Source organism: Gopherus flavomarginatus, chromosome 7 (assembly GCF_025201925.1).
Source record: "Gopherus flavomarginatus isolate rGopFla2 chromosome 7, rGopFla2.mat.asm, whole genome shotgun sequence".
Taxonomy (NCBI): Eukaryota; Metazoa; Chordata; order Testudines; family Testudinidae; genus Gopherus; species Gopherus flavomarginatus.
In genome coordinates this window covers 82963277-82985098 of record NC_066623.1, presented here as the reverse complement: position 1 = coordinate 82985098, position 21822 = coordinate 82963277, and the positions used below count along the sequence as shown (strand labels likewise).

The following is a 21822-nucleotide window of genomic DNA, read 5'->3' as shown; positions in this document are numbered from 1 at the left end:
TTTTGCTAGGTAAAGTGAAGGAGAAATAGATGTTATACCATTATGGTGATTTTTACCATTTGAGCCTAACATCTTATTAATGAATGAGATCTCAGACTTCAATTTTTGGAAAGTTTGTTCATCTCTGAAAAAGACAGAAGAAAGTGATGTTGAAAAAAGAAGGGTCAATGAAGATTCAGAATGGCAGCTGGGCAAGGACACAGATGAAATAATGGAGGGAAGCAGAACCCTACAGGACAGAGAAAAAGGAATAAGTCTGAGGGAAACTAACCAGAAAGGAGAGCAGCTGGTAACAAGAACAGCTTGGATAAAAGTTAAAAAAAAAAAAATACTAACATGGAATTACTGAAACAAATTAAAAAACAATAACCAAAAAGTGGCAGGGAAATTTAAAAAAAATCCACCTGAACAAGAGCATCCCTGCTCATTACTTTGCAAAGGTGTGAAGGACTTGAACTGTCGTCAAATACTCAAAGTTTAATTGCATTTTTCCTCCACCTCCCTACCATTTTTTAGTGTTTAAAAAACACTGGTTGTTTTTTGTACCTTTGGTATATTTGGGGATTATGATGATTTGGCTAACATAGGATTCAGTAGTACCATCAGAATTAACAGATAGTAAACATCCACTGTAACAGCTTCAAAAGGTCTCAGAGTAAGTGCTGTAGCTATTTACAAGTGCGAATAGCTACAGTATATCCTGCTAGGCTCCTGAACTATTAGCGCATCAGTGCAGACCTTGGGAAAATAAATGTTTTTTCCCAGCCTATATTGTCTAAAGATAGCAGACTGCAGTAGTCAAAGCAACTTTTGGTTATTTTATGTTCTCTCATTCACCCATGTGCACATGCTCCAGTCCAGAGATGCTGTAACTTTATAAAGTTATTTCCTAAAACTGGGTTTTATCTGTTATGGTTACAACTCCTTTTTTCAGATGTACACTGAATTTTTAATTTAAAGAATATCATGTCCATGTCTGAAAAGGAGTAAATATAGGTAAATACTCATCTGAATTTTGGGGTAGGACCCTCAGATCATGAATTCTTATTTGAACATATTAATGTTTTATGCATCTTACCCCACCACACACCTGCCAAGTCTCCTAGATCATTTGATTTACCTGTTGAGTCAAGATTTTACTTTTAAGAACACTGTACTCCAGGTCTTACTTTGCCTAAATATAAGTTTTGATCAAAGTCCATGTAATCTGGTGGGTCTGTCTACCAGCTTGGGGACAAAAGTCAGTCAGTCACAGCCACCTCTATTTTAGCCTTCTATGCAAGCTTTTATTCTTCCGCCACATAGATGCAAGATACATAGAAAAGTAACAAAAAGAGACAGTCCTGACCTGGCCCGATACTGCAGGGTCCTTTACACCCTAGAATCTCAAGAGGTCATGTCCTCCCCTTAGCTTCAGGGAGACCACAGGGCCTACCCAACCTGTTACAGTCTTCTGCTGTTGGTCAGGGAAATGTCTGTCTCTCTCCTGTTCCGCCACCCTTACAGAGCTGTATCCTCACTCACATCTTCCCTCTGGGAATCAGTTAATCATCTGCTGGTTGGCTTGTTCCCAATTTCTGCCAGGGCTTCTGTTCCCTGATTCAACGGACCCTGTGAGAGGCAGACTGCCGTACTACAATCCTGAATATGTGGGACTGCCTAGTCCCCCAATCAGTACATCATATCAGTTATATCATTTGGGATTATTCCATCTTATTCTGCAAATGTTTGATGTGCTGCAAATTTTTGTTCTGCAAAGGAAGCTGGATGTTTTGACAGTTGATTGTTGGAGGACAATTGTAACTTTCAATGAATGTGAAAAAGAGGGAGATGGATGTCAAAACCAAAACTAAGACAGTTGAGGTTTTTGGTACTGTGAAGAGGGGGCATCTTTTGCCTTCCCATTTTGGAAATTTTCCTGCCCAACAAACACCTGAAAATTTGGGACGGAGGAGAGCCTGAATTCCTCATTCCCCATTACAGATACCTTTGTCAGCAGCTAGCTATGCCCTGCATCAGTATCTACCAGTAGTCCAAGCATTGGATGGACACTATTTTGAGGCTTGACAAAACGATCAATAATGAAACAAAATGTTTACTCAAACCACCAGACTTCAAAGTGATCACATGGAACTGTTCTGAGATCTTGGAGCAATACTCAGGTGTGAAGACTCAAGCACACATCTTTGCTTTTGGTTACATTAATCTCAGATTTCTGAAGGTTTTTTGCAACTATGAGCTAGAAACCGAACATGATTGTATTCCAAAATCTATCATGCAGCTAAACTGTGGGGACTTGTGTGGTTATTTACAGTGTTACTTTATACTGAGGATCCTGGTTTTGGTTTACCTTTTCCATTTCTAGAACCTTATCTTGCATCTCCTTCAGAGCACAATGGGATTCCGCTTCACTTAGTCTTGCTTGGACCAACTCTTTTTCCAGCTGTAGCACAAAGTCTTCACTGTAGCGGGAACTGCACTTATGCTATAAAGTTTGCAAAAATACATTATCAAGTGAGAATAAGAAAGTGTAAAAGTTTTCACAGACTTAAACCTACAAATAAAGTGTGCTCCTGAAAGCTGAAGATTATCAGCAGTATGCTTGACAGTGCAGATAGGCGCAGTACATATTTCTGTCCACAGCTCTTCTAATACGCTTCCATCCAGATTTACAGACTCAGATATCTTATTGCTGTGCCTCTCAACCAGAAATACCCTACATACACCCAAACATATAGGACCACATCATGAGCCCCTTAATTCCATTGGGTTACTCCCATATTTAGTCCCAATGAAGTCAACAGGAATATTTGTTACAGTAACTGATCACCAACGTGAATAAGGGGTTAAGTCTGGCACAGTGATTTTGTGATGTGCAAAAACAAGAGTTTATAGAAAGACTAGTTTGGCACAAGTGTCCTAGTTACAGTCAGCCTATTAGTCAGAAATTTTCAGCAACCTTTCAGTACCCTTGAAAGATTACCACAGATCTTAGCTCAAAAATCATTGCTTACTTTAGTGATACCACAATTCCAGTTGTATCCTGGGACTACTGAAGAATCCCAATCCTGCTGCTCCCTTCAATTGACTTGCCCATGATATTTTAAAAAAACAACCCACAACTCCAGTAATAAAATGTTATCCTTCTATCCCCCCTCTAAACTAGAATATTTTTGTAAAGTGGATAAAGCAGCCACTTCCAGCAGGGAGGCTTGACTGAGAACTTGTAACCAAGCAGGATGTTACTTCAGTGCAGTCGTATTTCACTTCCTGCGACAGCCACATTATAAAAAAAGAATTTCTTTCAAGAGACTGTTTTAGCAGCGTAACAGAGGACTTTGTTGGCACCACAAAGCTAGGAAGATTCACAATTAAATAGTCCTCTGCAGAAACTGCTTGATAGGCAATATCATCCCCCTACCTGAGAATTTCTCCATGAAGTTTATGGTTCTGTCATTTGGACAAGATTGTTGTTTAAGTCTCCAAGAAAGCAGTGGTCTCTAGAGTTTTTAGATGCATAAGTACTATGAAAGTCTAATTTGAGGGGCAAGAGTTGAATATAGTTTCTATCGTATAGTATCATTAACTATAACGTCTGGAATTAAGACGTTGTATATCTATTTTACTCAACCAAATGAGAACATTAGAGTTATATAGGGAGGGGTTGTTTACAAACCTCAAGGGCCAAATCCTACTCAGTTTACTCATGCAAGCAGTCCCATTGTTTCAGTGTGACTACTCATTTATTGCAAGCAAGTGTTGGCCCTAAATAACTAACTGTGACAGAATGAATATGCACTGTAACATTTAGGGACCACCACAAGTACTTTGCTGTGATTATCAGTTTTCCTTTATGACCACATTACTTGAATTCACATCACTTTTCCAAATCTATATAATTAAGCCCCATAGTGAGCTTACTTCAAAAAATATATAGGTCCTTTATTCCATTTTATAAATGATACTTAGACTGTCAAACTTGCTCTGTTATAGGTTTCTTGTTCCAAGTTCTGTTTAAGATAGGACATGCAAAGAAAACATGGCATTGTTCCCTTTAGGTTGAAATCCTCATTTTACTTTTTAACCAAGGTTAATTTACAACAACTCATTTTTTGATGGGAAAGCGGAGACTTGAAAAGCTACTTAAAAACAGTAATTCCTGCTCCAAGGAAATTATTTTTTTAAAAAAATATAAGTTTGATGAGGTGCTTATTGAAAGTAAGCTACTTTATTTCTAATTTGGCAAGTTTCAATTGGCTTTCATGTAGTCCATTGCACCAAAATGGTCCATGACAGGTGGGAACTACTCTAATTTGTGCATGTTTTCTGACCAGTATTTTGTTCCTCATTGTTGTGATATCACAACTGTAACTGAATGCAATTTTGTATTTCAAATCTTTACTTTATTTCAAGTCTGTTTGCAAGTCATGAATGTGCCTACAGCAGACCTTAACTTTATGTTGATTGCCCAGCACAGTCAGAATAACCAGGAGCAGATTTTTGCAACGTTCAGCGTTACAGCTTTTTGTTCATCCAATAATCATGATGATATCAGAAGAGATTAGATTTTCCGTTCTACATAATGAATTACCAGAATCAGCATAATTTTAGATAATAAACAATTAAGAGTCTACTTAAAGGTGTGATTTTACACTGAAAATTTCACAAAGTCAGAGCAACTTTGTTTTTAGATGCCAGTAACTTGCCCCAGGTCACACAGGAAGCCTGTGGCAGAGTGAGAAACTGAACCCAGATCTCCCAGTCCCAGTCCAATGGAACACTCTTAATCCTTGGGAAGATGTTACACAGATGCATGTGTATACTAAAAGTGTACCTCTACCATAAGTACAGTTCCAAGATACACAGTGACAAACGTAAGTGCTGGAACTAGGGAAGGTGTGAGTGCTCCTGCACCCTCTGGCTTCAAGGCCAGTGTACTGGGGGTGTTGAAAGCCAATGAACCATACAAATTGTTCAAGCTCCCATGGAGACAAATCTCTAGTACTTTTCTCATTTAGCTTCACAAATGGATACATTACTCTAGGTAACCCATTCAGATGTTAAAAACTCAGGAACTGAATTTCAGCCACTATAAAATGTCTTCGGCAGCTGTCAGATTGTCACACATGGCCACAATCCCCAGGAAATGCTTTTGCAGTGATCTACAGTGAAGACATGAAGATTATTGGCTCAGTGAAATCCAAGGCTGCTCACAGAGTTGCCTTTGGCCAGCAGCTGCACCCTCAGTTTTGCTTATAGAATCAAGCACAATCTTTTCCAAACTACTTAGTTTCAGATTCACCTTGGGTAAGTTACGTTTTGTTTTATGATTCTTTAACAATCAAGCTAAAAAGTTTGCCGCTATGCACATACACAGTATTAAAATGCTTTAGTGAATGAATTTGTATTTCCTTGGTCAATACTATGCTTTTCAATATCACACATTCTGGCAGGTGTTCCTGAAAAAAAGCTGAACTCTACGGCATTAGGAACATAACTGAACACACGTGCATTAGTCCCCTTCCAGGAAGCATCACTATTCAAATAGGATATTTACTCCTTTAAATGTCTACTAAGCTTGAAAGCTAGCCATCATGAGCTTCTCTAAGATATTTGAAACCATTTTTTCCCTGGCTGCACAAGCCCTTACAATTTTTAATTTATTCCAATCAAAATTAGATTTATTTCTAAGTTATGTGATTTAGGGGGAAAACTGAGGTTTGTGTTCAATACACATTTTATAGTCTAATTGAATTAGACTATAAAATGCATGACAAACTTGCAAACTCAAAAGAAAATTTAAGAAATATTAAAAGGATCCTTTGCTTCCTCATAAGGTTCAAGTTAGACCTGTGTCTAACGATTTTGAGAGATCAGAGTGATCCCCAGCTTTTACAAATCTAAGCAAATTAAATATTGTAGCATTCATATATTTGGTTTACCAAAAAAAAAAAAAAATCTGAAGTTGCCTCATAGGAGTCAGCTTACTGGAGATTTGGTACAATGAAAGTTTGACTCACCTCACCAACTCCCTTTAAAAAATTATCACATTTTTAGAATTAACTACTAACTTTCAAATTTTGCTGAATTTTGAACACAAATTTCCTCCATACTACCTGCTAAACTGTAGTAAATCTGTGCTAAATTGTTTCCTTAGATTTAATCTTTAGGTTGCCCAATGTTTTCAGAGAACTTCGACAAGTTACTAAATTTTTTTCTTTTTTGAAATATATTGACAAGAGCCCATGAAATATAAACATTTTTAATCATCTTCAGATTTCTTCCAGACAACAGCTGTACCAACCAAAGTTTTTGGTTTGCTTTTAAAATTGTGTTCCATTTGGCACAAATGCTACTTACAACCTTTTTATTTCAGAATATGGCTGCCTTTACAATGCATTTGCTCCCCTTCCCCACTTGGCAATCTAATAAACTTTTAGGTGGTTAATTTACACAGTTGCCCTATATTAGGAAATGCAGTTTAGGATCTGGAACAGAAATTATATCTCAGTCAAATTTTCATGCCAGACTACTACCTTAATATAATCGGCTATACAAAGAAAAAGGATCTTGTTATCCTACATATAAAATATTGTCAGATGTGATGTGTGTGAAATGAGCAAGATTTTTTCAGCATACAAAGTTATCAGTAGTAGTTTCAACTCCGTCCCATAATTACCTGAAGAGAACTTTAAGAAGTTTTCCCCTCCTTCCACAGAGAAACAAAAGTCCACAAAAACTGCCCCAAAAAGCAGCTTTAGCAATTTGTAATAAAGTCACTTCTTTTTACTGTTAAATTCCTTACAAATATTTAGACTACAGGTTTAAGAGGAAAAATCTCAAGGCTGCATACAAGTCAGGGTTCTGGTGTCAACAGGCACACTTGGGTAACACGTACAATTTTATGTTCATTTGTAGTCTCACAGAGCAGTTGTGTAGAAGATATTTAAGACAAAACATTTTACACAGGTAATCTTATAATAGGGCCTTTAGTCATTTCATGTGAGCTTGAAATCTCAGATCTCACAACAGTTAGAATCAAATCTGGTTAGTATTTGAACATGAGTTATTGCACTTTTCACATCAGCCTGGCTAGCATAATTGCAACTTGGGTAATACAGTCTATCTAAATCTGTTTCCGAAGTTTTATCTAGAGAAGTTTGCTTTCCCTCCTAAAGTCCATTACTGCTGCTGTCTAAGAGAGACTGCTGCATGAATACTTTCCATTTGTTATCTTAATGTTCAGTATCTATCAAATTTAGGCCCCAATCCTGCAATTCATGGCATACAGATGCAGATATGAGCCCATAAACAGTGAACTGCAGGACAAGGTACTTCAACTCTAAAGTATTTATGGCGTGGACTGTACTTTTGACATGTATGCAAATTATACCATGCAAATACTTCTTAATATGTAATGCCACTCAGAGATGGCTATTAACGCATCACCAGTAAAATAATTTTTGAATCCTTCAGGATGAATGACAACAAACAAAGGAAGTTATAAGACTATATTGATATCAAGATGTTCTAATATCCCCAAGAGTGGACCCACAGTAGTAAGCAACAGCATCAAAATAATGAGATGCCTCAATTTTCCTGTCAAAATTGATAGTTATAAATTTCTTTTGAACTTCAAGTATCAGAGGGGTAGCCGTGTTAGTCTGGATCTGTAAAAGCAGCAAAGAATCCTATGGCACCTTATAGACTAACAGACGTTTTGGAGCATGAGCTTTCGTGGGTGAATACCCACTTTGTCAGACATGCATCTGACAAAGTGGGTATTCACCCACGAAAGCTCATGCTCCAAAACGTCTGTTAGTCTATAAGGTGCCACAGCATTCTTTGCTGCTCTTTGAACTTCAGATTTTAAATGTTATGAGCTTCCACTAGGTGGTGCTGTGCATACATTCAAAGTTTTTGCAGTCACTGAATCTATTCCTCATGTTAAAAACGAGTTTAACATGTAAACTCCACCAACACAGAGTCATTAAAAATACAGGAAGGCACCAGTTCAGGCAGCTGGAATCAAGAGTGTGGATGTGACATTTAGGGCAATTTAGTACATGCACAGTGATTACAGGGCAAATGCCTTCCCTCATCCCCAGGCCTCACCATCCCTACAATATCCATCCCATCCTCCACCTACACAGCAGCTAATCCTACATATTTGGTGACTCTCAGTGCTACTGCCCAGTGTGCAGAGACTCAAGAGGGTGAAAGCAGTGATGCCAGAGTTGGTATTTAAGAGGGCTGTGGACAAACTCTCCAGGGGGGCAAAGGTGGGGGTATTCTCTGTACTTAATATGCTTGATGGACTCCCTCATCCTTGTGCCTAGTACACCAGAAAGCAGACGTGCCAAGGAGGCCCTTTAACATCATTTTAGAAAGGGCTAGTTTTTAAAATGCCAGCTTGACTAGTAAAATAACTGAATAAATAATTAAATTTGCTTGCCCCATACACAATGAGTGAATTTAGCTCCCAAATTTAACAAAGTAAATTGCTAAAGATAGATTCTAGTCCCACTTTAATTGCAAATTTAAATGCAACACTAACTATGGAGATGCTATAGTATGTCCAGAAATACATTTAGATAATCGGCACACGAGAATATATTTTTGAAAACTTAACAAGTGGCTGTGGGTATAAAAAGTTTCATTTCAGTGGAAATGTATTTACTTGAATGCTTTAAGTCAAAAAACAGCTACAAGAACTTCTCCACCATTCCCACAATCCATTTCTTATTGTTTAACTGGAAACTTGCCACAATTAAGCAAGCCATGATTTGTTACATGCCGGTCAGTCACAGCTCTCTTTGCAGTTATGATCTAGTCAGACTACATTTTCTTGTTACAACTACTCTGAAATACAGTATTCGGGCATTACAAATAGAGATTGCATATGCACAAAATGCTTCAATTTCTACAAATTTGTATTCCAGTTGTATTGTGGTCATACAGATTTACCTTTGTCAAATGAAAAACATTTTCCAGCTTCCCAGACTGCAGGTGCAAGTATTTCCTGAGCTTTAGGGAAGGAATTGTGCAGTTAAGGCTGGTACTGGTAGGGAGGGCTACAGTTCTATTTTGATTTGATCATTTTCTTGTTGGTTGTACAACTGTGCTTTAGACATGTGCCAGACGTGTCTAGGGCTCCGGACAGGTACTTTGTGATGCATGGTCTAAAGGGATATGAGAGTTTATATGCCAATACATAACTTTTTCTTAAATGCAAGTTTAGACTGCGGAGGCACACCTATAGCTTTCAGGAGAAAATAGCAAATGCTCTGACAGCGGCTTAGAGCAAAATGACACTTTGAATCCATTTTGTAGCAATGACCACTTAGTGAAGCTTCCATATTCTACACAAGCTAGCTACAGTTTACACATCTACTTTATTTCTACACAAACCAAAATATGCTGCAGCAGCATAGTTAATGTTCTCCTTTAGTAAAAAGTGCTAAGACTTTATGCTGTACCAAAAAAGCATGTCACTAGAAGCCTACAGCTGATATCCTACTAACTGGTTTACAAAAGCTAATCTTAGGAAACAACAAAATGTCTAAGTAGGTAGAAAAATTAAAATCATTCCATGTTAAATTATAACAAGAGGCTAGGCAAAGGTTTTACGAATTAAGTCGCAATTCCTGGACTTACATTTTTGAAGACCTACAGAAAAATATTGAAGGAAAAATAACAACTTGTCTGTCTGATGTGTGCATAGGATATATGTAAAGAAGTTTAATTTAGTCTATAAATTAAGTCAAACCACGCTATTAAATAGTCTATCATTCTGACAAGTTGGATTTTGTATAATTTCATGAGTGCAGATAGTATGATAAACAAAATATTTACAAGGACAGCACAGAGATCATGCCATGACCAGTAGAAAAAAAACAAGTGAATGAGACAGATGAGAAGAAGTGCTACCAGGCTCCTTACCCATTGTTGCTGCTGGAGCTCCCTGATGGTATTCTCAGCTTGCTCCAGTTTAGTAATGGCCTCATCACTCTGCTGTTTGATGGTGGCTAGCTCCCGTTTTATGAGGTAGTTTTCCTCAGCCTCCTGGGCCCTTGTCACTTGTCCCTTAGGACATAATTTTCTTTTTAAAGCAGTTGAGGACAGATCCAAGAAAGACTGCCTTTGTGATGCTTAGCCATTTACTTTGCAATATTAAATCTCAAACAGCACAGAACTTAGTTACAATTGATAACAATTTAGTAAAATGTAGCAGTTTAGTACTGCTCTAATTTGTGAAATTAAAGCTTACCATCTTTTAGCAAGTTCAGTTGTGTACTTGCATTCAATAAAATTCACTTCATGCAATGTTACTCTGTTATACATGCACCGGTTTGCTAAGAGTTTTCAGCGTTCAGTTTAAGGGTAAATGTTAATATTATGCCACAGAATCCATGGATTACAAACTTCATGTTAGAAAAATATTACAACGTGCAGATATCAGATTGGTCTATTTTTAGCATCTAAACATAAACAAAATTCTAATGAAGAATTAGCTAAAATATTTTATGTCCAAATTAAGTAGGTAAGGTTGCATTTCAAAGTAAATGCATGGAACTATCCATGCATTAAATACAGTGTTTTCCATTTTGAGGATGGGAGGGGAGATATAAGGTAATATACTTAAGAACTATACCTGTATCAATCTATCTGCCAAGGAAGCACTTTCCTACAAAAAGGAAAAATTTAGAAAGGAAGATAAGGGAAAAGAAACAAAAACAGAGGAGAGGTAAGAGTGACAAATTAAGATCTAAGAATGAATGTCAAATTCTACCCATTTTCCATACAAACAGTAATCTTTCAGGACTGACTTTTCATACAAATTAATACAATTTATGTTTGAAAGTCACTGCAATGATTACCTTCTGTATCAATCTATAGCATTCCCTTTTAGCAGTCAATGGAAGGAGGTCCTCAAAAGCCAAACTAAGAATTTAAAAAACTCATCTAGAAGAGACTAGGCATTTTGATGTGAACCATTTTTTGTTTAGTCATTTACACTAGATAGTAATGCAGTATCTGAAATATTCTGAATATGAACATGCACATAAAGTACTTCACCCATGGTTATACCATGAAAGGAAGGCATAATCTAATCATTTAAAACTCCGCTAAAGGCAGAGGCATTCATGCCATACCAAGACTCCCAAGAGGTAAAAGCAAGAAAGGTAAATGATGCAAAATGTCAGGCATGAAGAGCCAATAACTTATTCTAAATAGGTTTAGGAGCCAATAGTTTGCATTAGTACATCCTAGCAATAACTTAGTTTGCTAGTTTAACACACCTTGCTCAAGTTCTACAACAGAAAAGTTTTCCTAGATCTCTAAGTACTCTGACAAGCATTCTATCCAAAGCAGTTCTGCTTAGCCAAAGAACCCACTGAACCTTTCAGGCAAGTTCAGTTTCAAGTCTATTCTCCTTTAATGCACTTACATGTTTTTCAGATTCTCTGTAACAAAGCAGACTTCCCTCATACAAATTACTACTTCCAGACAAAATATATTGTTAAACTATCAAGAGAAAGTTCAGTCACATTAAGAGAATTTAGCTCTTATCTATATTAAGCTGATCACTTAGCTGTTTAAATTAGGTTCAAATGTTCCTCAAAGTCACAATTAAGTCATCTATATTATGACTATTAGTTTTTTTTTTCAGAAGGAAAAGCATCTTTTTCCTCACAACAGGTGCACTTAACATTCCTATTGGTTTGCAATATATTGCTCCTGTACAGTTATTTCCCTATTAATAGGGAATCACTCCTAAACTAATAGAATTGTTAAAAAAAAAGAAAGACACTTAAGAGCAACAACTAATATTGGAATACCCTGAAGATGAAATGCTGCAACTTTTGCTTGAAGTACACAATTACCAAATGCTCTCATATTTGATTGAGTATATTAAAAAAGCTTTCTACAAATTTATATTCAAATTCCTCTGAAAGATTTCTTGTACTTTTATTTGTAAAACTGCAATATTTAATAATGGAAATTCACTACTGAGTGACTTGTTGCAATCAGCCGCTAGCAGTCTCAAAAATAGGCTTCTCTTTTCATGTAAGAGGGGTAGCCGGTTAGTCTGTATCCACAATAAACAATGAGGAGTCCGGTGGCATTTTCCCTCTCTTGGTATTGATACCTCCTCCTCGATTACTGGGAGTGGACCACATCCACTCTGACTGAAATGGCCTTGTTAACACTGGTTCTCCACTTGTAAGGTAACTCTCCTCTCTTTGTGTGTCGGTATATTTTATCCCTACCTCTGTAATTTTCACTGCATACAGCTGAAGTGGGGTTTTTTACCCATGAAAGCTTATGCCCAAATAAATCTGTTAGTCTTTAAGGTGCCACCAGACTCCGTTCTTTTCATGTAAGTTTTGCCAGTATATTATCAACACTAAAAGTAGAAACATTCCCAAAGTCTTTTCTTTAAACCAATGTTTTCTTGCCCAATTTTTTGCTTCATGAATGTTGCAGTCTTATTTATAGTGTGATTTATTGCAAGTTAATGTTCTCTATTGCTATTACAAATCAGAATTTGATACAACACCTGTTAAAGGCACTGTTATATCGATTTACCATTTGAAAAGGGTTATGTCTCTGGGGGGCATGTAAATTCCCAGGAAATTACTAGTGCATAAAGACTGCTATGTGCTCTATACATGTGTCTGATTTAATCTGGAAAGTGAACAATTTAATATTGCAAGTCAGAAGAAAAAAACCACTTACATTTCTAAACCTACCACCAGATCAGATACACAAATTTACAACCAGAATTATGATTTCAGGATATGGACGGAGAGGTTATCCATGAGCAGTGCCTGTATTTTGACAATACATCAATACTGGTTTACTTTTATAATCGGATGCACTTTCAAAAAACAAAATGAAATCCACAGAGTTGTACTAAAGTCCAAGGGTTAAAGAAGTCTAAGAAGTTTAGATCTATCTGAAAGCCTACCCAAGTCTTTCCTGCCCCTGACCCGATTTTCTAATGTAATACTCTGGCCTCTTGTATGGATGTGTACCAGGCACCAGGTTTCCCAGACTGAATTAGACTGGGAGTGCTGAAACAGCCTATTAGACTTTTGGAAATACAGAAACGGGTGGAACCCACATTCATCTCGATCCTCTTTTTACTAGCTCACAGTGAGCATTCGCTGACTCTTCATTCAGCCCTCACCTGCAGTGGCTAGAAACTTAGGACTTTGGATAGTTAAGAATCCTCAAACTACGTGTACTCTAATCCTTTTGTATTTTGCAGAGATCCTTCTGACGCATGAAATGCAATTCAAGAGAGATGAAGTTGGGATTTTTAAATTATATGCAATTCTATCCATTTAGTACAACCCTAAGATACAAGTTTTAAAGAACATTGCATTTGTAAGCAGCATCCATAGCACTATATTATTGCCATGCTGTTCAGCTAAGTAGAGTTAACAAATACTGCAGAATAGTGCACAAAAATTTATAAACAAGTTACAGTTATGAGGTACCCATTTCATGTATTCAAGTTTGTGGCAATTATATCGTAAAGATGCAGGCTAAATACCGTCACTCATGTACTCACTTTTTCTAGTGTTTCAATGCGCTGTTTTAAGAGTCTGTTTTCTGTTCGTAATCTCTGTAAAAGCAGCAAGATAGTTTTAAATGTGCATGTGGGAGAATATGTGCTAAACAGATAGATAATCAAGTGACAACAGAAACTCAAACAAGTTTAAACAATTTCTTAAAATAAAAAAAATACATAATAAAATAAATAAATAAATCCACACTATTCAGCACCTACGAAACACACATTATAAATGAGTAAAGAAAGCAGCAGTAACAAACATCCCTTTCACACACACACCCTAGCACGTCATAGAAAATATGGAAACTGGATTTGTTAAAGATTGCAAATTTGGTCTCAACTTTGTTTTCTAACAAAGGGTATTAAGTATTAGACAAGCTGTAAGCCACAAGACCTGCCTACATAACATTTGAGAGGGAAGGCTGTTCAAGCTTCCATGGTAAACAACATTAGCTTTATAAAATTGATTATACAATTCAGACAAGGCCAGATGAAAACTAGCTAGCTGGAATTCAAGAAAGTTAGCGTTATCATGAAAAATATTTTCCTTAGTCTCAAAAGTGAAAACATCCCCATCACTTGGAGAGAAAGCAAGTAAGGGAATGGGGGAGAACATTTCTTGCAGGTCCCATGCAGAAAACTATTAGTGCCAGCTTTAGCTGTAGAGGGGATTTCACCAGTTTAAGAAAATAGCCTATAATGGCTCTTCTAAACCTTCTGCATATGCACAAGAGCGTAGATTGTTCATGCCGTTGCCACAACTGTGCGTGAAGCAGATGTGAGGCTTTCAATGGCCACTTACACATACAATCATGATAATTAACTGCATACAATTTAAGAATGTATTTACCCCTTTGTTCAAAGCTGCACAGGATAAAGTCAAGTTTAGAGTAACTAAACAATCTTCACATTAATCGTGGTGCTAAAGATTACAGTTACTATGCTGAGAATCTCAAAGGTTTGTTCACTGTATTCTTTTTATTTATGTACTATTGCCAAATCTCTTTGGGCATAACGGGGAAGCACGCCTACATTTTCAGAAGTGTTTAGATATAGTGACTCAAAAGCTGAGCATCCATCCTCTCAAAGTCAGACTCCTATAAAGAATCTAAAGTTGTGTGCCCAAAAACAGTGCTTTTTATCAAAATCTCAATATATTTTCAGAACATTAATTACTTCCACACAATACCAATGTGCAGAAGGCAAGAGTCCTCCTTTTTTTAGATAAACAGGCACAAAAATAGAAGTGACTAGCAAGAGTGACAGACCTGGAATTAGAACACAGATCTCCCAACTTCCAGTCCTGTCCTTTAGTTTAAAGACCAGCTGCTCCTTTAATTTACTACCCTCAAACTGTTATAAGTCCCTGAGATGGAAATATCTCGGTATGTATTTTGTTCCCATATAAACCTGTAACCTGTCTGATTTATATCTGGGTTTTAGGTAGTTCAGCTGGACCTTCTGTTTTGTCAGACTAACAATTATTTTGTTTATGTGTTTTACTGGTATGTGCAAATGATCATTATGAGTATTAAGTAGTTAATTTTAGAAATGGAGCAGCATCGTGTCTGCTTATACGCTGAATGCACAGCCAGTATCTGTGGCATGTGTGCCTGAAGCGAGAATGAAATCTGCAATGAATACAATACAGACATCAGGAAGAAGGGATTCAATAGATTACAGCAATAAAGAATACCAACAAATGGGAGTTTTACCTCTCCCCCTCCCTAAACAGGAGTTTTGCTGGAAGCAGCAGGATGGATGCCTACCACAGAAGTGCAAACTTTTTTAAATATGCCCTTTTTTTTAATAAATATCAGAACCGTTTATTCACGTTCAGCCTTTTATTCTTTTACAGAAAGGACACATTACCCTAACAGATGTTAAAATAAATTAACATTACTAAGAATAGATTAAGATTGTGAAGCAACCTGAAACAATTTCAATATTTAATCCTGAATATCCTAGCATAACCCAGGTTAGCAAATTGGCCGCATACCCCATGACATCTCCCATCACCACTGGGCTTCTCCCCTAACAGGATATTGGAAGGAGTTGTTTTTAGAGCCAAATATGTGATCTCATTTTCACACAGCTTTTAGTGGCTGGGGGAGAGGGATCAAACCCAAACCTATGTCCAGGCAAATGACCTCAGACACTCTACTAAAGGGAAGTTTAAAATTTTGATTGTCATTGGTTTTAACATTCACCTAATGAACCGAACGTAAATATTTGTTCTTGGCAAGACTAAGGATTTGATTTTCTTTTTGCATAATAATGTTCACATTACTGTTGAAATCCAACCATCAGAAGATTGCAACATTGCAAAGTATCTTAGGATGTTTTAAAAACATCTTCACCAACTATGCATTGTTTGTCACTAATTTAGCAATGTATAGATTCTGTATGCTTTGTGGCACGTGTAGCTGGATAGAGAAGCTGGTGGGAAATGAGGCAAGGGTTTGTGATGAGCCATGACTGGAAATGAATATATTGACACCCATGAAGAGGAATCTAGCTCAAATTGTACAGCCAATAAGGCTAACAGTACAAAGACAGCAAAAGCTTGTTTTTGTTACCAAAGCAAGCAGATACAATAAATGAATACAGACAGGAAGCTGGTCAGTTGGTAATAAGGGGCCACGTTTGCAAGGACTTTTCAGAGCAGAACTGAACTTTAAAGGTTCTTTTTTAAATGTTACATATGTTAATTCCAGAAACTCAAGGATGAAAACTATCAGAGTAAAAATTTTCCAATATTTTGCTTCTGATCTCACACCTCAATGCACAAGAAATTCAATGTCTCACACCAGCAGATAATGCATTGCTCAAACATGTCAGAATTTTTTTAAATGAAGGTTAAGCTTCTTCCCTATCATTTACATTTATTTTTTCCAGAAGATCCTCTGTGGGAAACCCACACCTAGATAAGAATGTTACAAACGTATTTGTAGCCATGCTTTAATTACCAAAAAAGCAGCATTTCATATTATTTCTATATAATGTATCTATTTTTATCAGAATTCCAATGAAGGGACAGATTACATTACAAACTTCCTCTTTGAACCCACAGCCCAAGTACAACTATTGTCATTCTAGTACCTCATGAAATCCACTATTGCAGATACCCCAGATCAGACTAGTATCCCACCCCACAAGCCAACTGATCTTCAGAGACATTTACACTGCTGCGTCATGCTTACTTTAATTTCAACTTGTTCTTCCATTTCTTTAGTTTTTATTGTAGTGTATTCCTTTTCTAACCTAAAAATAAAAAATGGTAAATATCTATTAGAAATATAACAATTGATTTACTGCCTGGTATATGGATATGCCCAATAAACAACAGCAGAAAAATGTACATGCCGATGAATGATTGACATTTCCTTTGTTTAATGTAACTGCTCGAGAGTTGCCTGTACGTTTTTCCTTATAGTAAGCTATCTGAAAAAAATTATAGGGCATCCTCAAGTAAATGAAAGCATCTGAGTATCTGGGACCCAATCCAAAACCCACTGAATTCAATGGACAGACCCAAAGCCCAATTAAATCAGTGAGTAAGTTCCCTAAAGAGCTCAAGCCTACTTAATGCTCCAGGAAAGTGACCATTGAACAGTTTTCATGATTTTGCGTTGTACAGAAATTTGACCTTCTTTTTAAATTAGAACTCATTTCTATTTTTGTAGTTGATGGATTCTGAGCTGCCCTGTATTATTAATACTGGATGGCCTGGTTGTTGGGATGTTGATTTATAAATACACTGAGTTACCTCTATAGAAAGAGACGGAATACCAGATCTATTGGCTTTAATTATTTTGCCTCCTCTCCAGCCAATCTACAAAAATGGTTGGATCATGAGAGGAAAAGGCTCAGGAACACAGAAGGACAAAGGAACTCTGCCAGGTTTCGGAGGTACCAAACTGAGACAACACCCTCCTGAGGATGTCTGAAGTTAGGCATGCCTAAGTTACCACAAAGGGATGATACAACTTTAGGTAGGACAGATGAGTGTAGACAGGTTTTTAAATCCACTCTAAATGCCTTTGCTCCTACTGCAAAACAAACAATACTTTGGTTTTAAGAAGGTGGTCTGATCACTGTACACCACTGATCACCAGCGATTCCCCAAAAGGGAAGAACTACAGGTGCACAAACTCATTTGGCTTTGCAGAGTAAGAAATGTGGACACAGGGCCCAGTCTCAGAATGGGACAATTGCACAGTTCCACTTCAGGATAGGAAGAGGCATGATACACAAGACCTGAGAGGGTGCACTCAGAGATCAGAAAGGGGACAGAGGTGAACCTAGCCTTGTAACCATGACAGTAGTACTGAGCTCTTAACCAGCAGTAAAAAAGTTACAACTGTGCAGATTACAAACAGCACTCATCTTGATCATACAAGCAATCCTCATTGTTGTGCGAATGGATTTTTCACCTCTAGAAAATCTAAGTCATAAGCATGAATCCAAGACTAATATTTTTCAAACTGTTTTTTATATTTTAGTTTATATGCTGTTTACAAAAGTCAGTGTAATTTATGAGGATCGTGCAGCTTTTCAAAAAGTATTTTAGATTGCTTATTTTTCCTCTGAGACATTTTCATTACTGTAATCAGCAAAAAATAGCGATTACTAGTTTTAGAAGAATTACTATGCTGATAAAAATTTATACATGCCATTTGCTGGAAATAGTATATTTAGGGAATAAAATACTAGAACTACTTAACAGGGAAAGCGCAAACTAAAATACTGGGCAAATATTTTTACAGATTCACAAAGCAAGAGGCAACAGTACAGTATTTTCTCAAAATGCAGCACATACTTTTTCATCTTTTTTGCATTGTATTTGACTTGGTAAGATGCTTGGATTAGTTTGTCTGGGCCATTGTCAAACTGATGTGGAATGACCTTTTGAAAGTGCTAAAAAGCAATTCAGAGAATATAAGTAATTAGTATTGGCAAATATATATATTCATGGCTTTCAAATGAGCTTGCATTTAATACTTGATTGTAAATTTACCTGTAACATCCCTTCCATGTCAAGTTGCATTAATTCTGCTTGGTTCATCTGAAGAACTGCTAAACCTACTCGAAATACTATTTCTAAACCCTGGAAACAGAAGTTTCAAAAAAAAAAAAAAATGAATTGCTGGAATTCCGTAAGGTAGAATAACCACCAGCTTACACAGTGAAGTAGGGAGCTGGCCCAGCATCCTGGCCAAATCCCAGAGTAAGTCATGACAATATGCCTTCTTAAAATCCCATTTAAGTTACAGTCAGTCTTGCACTCTTCACCTCACCCTAAATTTATGCAGTGAGGATTAAACACTGCCAAAAAAGCTACCAAACGCCTCTCAGAAGTGACAGCCTTTCAGTGGCTGGTGAAGTAAGCCCATTCACATAAAGGGTACTATACATGTGCAACCTTTAATAAAGTCTTATGTGAACTATTTGGTAAAAACAGTGCACCTCTCTCTCAGGAAAGAAATGTTAGTCGTATTATACCACTTCTGAAATAATTCAAGTAGCTATTTAAATAGTCCTCTGTAGCTACAAAGGAATGTGAGACACGTTTATAGTACTGAGAACACTCTTGATGTAGGACAATAAGATGTGCATTGGCACCTATTGGTGCTAAAACTTGCAAGTTTGGAGAAGCAGCATTTAATGTGAAAAAAATGTTACAAACTGAAGCCCATGAAGCTTAATGTTTTCATTTTGAATTTGTGAGAAGTGCCAGATTGAAAGTCCTGCAGAATAACTTATTTATCTGCAGGTTAGATAATCACCAGGCAGCTGCTGCCTTCCAATATTTCCTCTGCCTCCTCTATATCCTCCTCAAGCTCTCTCAACTTTGACCAGAAGGCAGCATTTCTGCCCACTGAACTCTATTCCTTTACTGAAAGAGTCTGATGCTCTAGCTGTGAGTTGAAAACCTGTCTACTACAAACTAGTGCTGCCCATTTCATCCAGAGCAGGGGTCAGATGTGGTCAACATTTCATTGCTTTTTTCCCCCCTTTAACACTTCTATTTTGGATGAACTTATACCACAGAGTCAGATTAGCCTTTTCTTCACAAAATACATACAGAGAAAGACTGGTTCCCTAACAAACCAATGAGATAAACAATGCTTACTTTCAAATCTGCATGCAAGACCCCCCAGAAAAGCAGAATTTATAGAACTACCTAACTGACAGCATTGCTGGAGTGGTGAATGTATTACAGATATTTGCTTACCTCAGACATAAAGATATCAAATATTCTTGTTGCAATTGGTAGTGGAAAAGTTGTAAGAAAGATAGTTAAAAACCATGATGAAGCATACATAGAAGTATGGAAACTCTGAGACTGAAAGTGCACATAAAGCTCCGGTAGTTGCTCCTGGGAGAGAGGATCAGAAAGTACATATTAAACAAGAGCTAATGCCACCTCCTACAGTTTCAGCTAATGGGAGGGGCAGGGGGGGGGAATCACTGACATTCAGTGGAGAATGCAAGTCCAAGAGTTTTAGGATACAAAAAAATGTTTAAGCATTTATACAGATTACATACAATTACAGTAGAAAAAAGATTAAAAATAAGGGTACTCGAACATGAGGATTTATACAAGCCAACCACTGCATGACTGAGGTAAAGAAGCAGATAGCAAGCATATTACATTGGTATCTTATAGGATTTCTTTCATCTTTCTCTGAAGCACTGGCACAACCCATTGTCAGAGAGACTACATTAGCAAATGGACTAGTCTGATCTGATATGGCCATTCCTACAGCCCTAAATATTATTTTTTGGGGGGAGGGAGAAAAAAAAAGCAGTTCTCCCCCTCCTCCTTGGCTCATGCAGTAGGAGTTCCTGTGGCAGTTTTAATCTGCTTATAAGCAAATGTTTTGCCCAATAGCTGAAAAAAATATTTTAGATTACAAGTATACAACAGAAGTAGGCTAATACCTAACTAACTATGTAAGATACTATACATTTAACAGCTTTTACAGTTACCTGTATCATGTATTCAAACTGGTACATACAAAGGCCCAACTCAGCCATACTTGGTTTAAAGAGTTCTCGAAGTCTATAATCTTGCATTAATTTGACAAACACACAAAATGCTTCCTCTTCTGGCATCTATATTAGACATAAAGGCACTATGAAAACTTAGGACACAAGCCAAGACATTCCAATTTTTTTTACCCCACGGGACTTGTAACCACTTATGGTTTACCCAGAAGTACATTGGCTAATTTAGGATTCATGCTGGAGTTATTCAAAGTAAATGCACATCGCTGTTCTGACAGCATGAACCTAAGAGAATCTACGTAGGGAACAAACATATAACAACAGGTTCATTAATTTAGTATAGAAACATAAATACGATCCAATGGCTGGAAGCTGAAGTAGACAATTTCACTGTTTAAAAATGTTTGCCTTATTTCCAGTCAGAGAGTAATTAACTATTGAAACAATTTACCAAGGGTTACAGTGGTTTCTCCCTCACCGAATATTTTTAAATCAAGACTGGAAGTTTTTCTAAAAGATCTGCTCTAGGAATTATTTTGGAGATGTTCTAGGACTAATACAGGAGGTCAGACTAGGTAATCACAATGGTCCCTTCTGGCCTTGGAATTTATAAAGCTTATTCTAATCTAGAGCACTGATTCTCTAAGTGTGAAATAAAGAGACTGCTCTGAAGTTTGGAACATCATTAATTCAAATGACACTTTGTGGTCACTCAGCAATTAAGGCCGCTGAAGTTGAAATAAGTAAGAGCTAGGGTAACATTGAAGTAACTTTTGAAAAAAGTTTGAGAAATAAGTGTTCCCCTCCATTGAGAAAGGTCACTCCTTATATGAGATGCTTCTTGGGAAGGACGGAAGCAAAGGAAAAAAATACTAATTTGACTCTAAAATAACTTTAAATGTCCTTGACTAGTGAAGTATCAGGGAGTCCACTATGTTAAAAGAAATTATGGAAAAGGAAATATACAGAAAAAGAAATCCCATCACATGGTACTACACAGTGTTCTGCATTCTAGTAAAACATTAGAGGTTCTACACATTTGACATAATACTCTGTTTACCTGCATAAGCAGCAGCCCAACTATAAAAGCACTTCCTTGACAGTATCCAACCTCACGATCCACTAAAGAATAAGCCTAGAAGATAAAAATCTTTAAGATTTTGAAAACCAACAATTAAAACACTTATTTCCACACTGGTTGCTGTTTTTCTGCTTTTGTT

At 37.0% G+C, this 21822-nt stretch overlaps 1 protein-coding gene across 6 annotated transcripts in view; it reads right to left on the bottom strand.

The window, feature by feature from the left end:
• Window positions 1-21822, bottom strand: part of EVI5 (ecotropic viral integration site 5) — a 129557-nt gene that overhangs the window by 74426 nt on the left and 33309 nt on the right. For 3 of the 6 annotated variants that reach the window (XM_050962150.1, XM_050962149.1, XM_050962151.1), the window contains exons 5-14: window positions 21663-21737; window positions 20585-20710; window positions 19827-19970; window positions 18609-18698; window positions 18411-18508; window positions 16792-16852; window positions 13586-13639; window positions 10655-10687; window positions 9943-10086; window positions 2351-2485 (exon numbers count right to left, since the gene is read on the bottom strand). In XM_050962150.1, coding sequence (XP_050818107.1) covers window positions 2351-2485; window positions 9943-10086; window positions 10655-10687; window positions 13586-13639; window positions 16792-16852; window positions 18411-18508; window positions 18609-18698; window positions 19827-19970; window positions 20585-20710; window positions 21663-21737 — 960 coding nt within the window. The remainder of the gene's footprint in view (window positions 1-2350; window positions 2486-9942; window positions 10087-10654; window positions 10688-13585; window positions 13640-16791; window positions 16853-18410; window positions 18509-18608; window positions 18699-19826; window positions 19971-20584; window positions 20711-21662; window positions 21738-21822) is intronic. The other 3 variants (XM_050962152.1, XM_050962148.1, XM_050962153.1) reach the window with 3 other exon arrangements.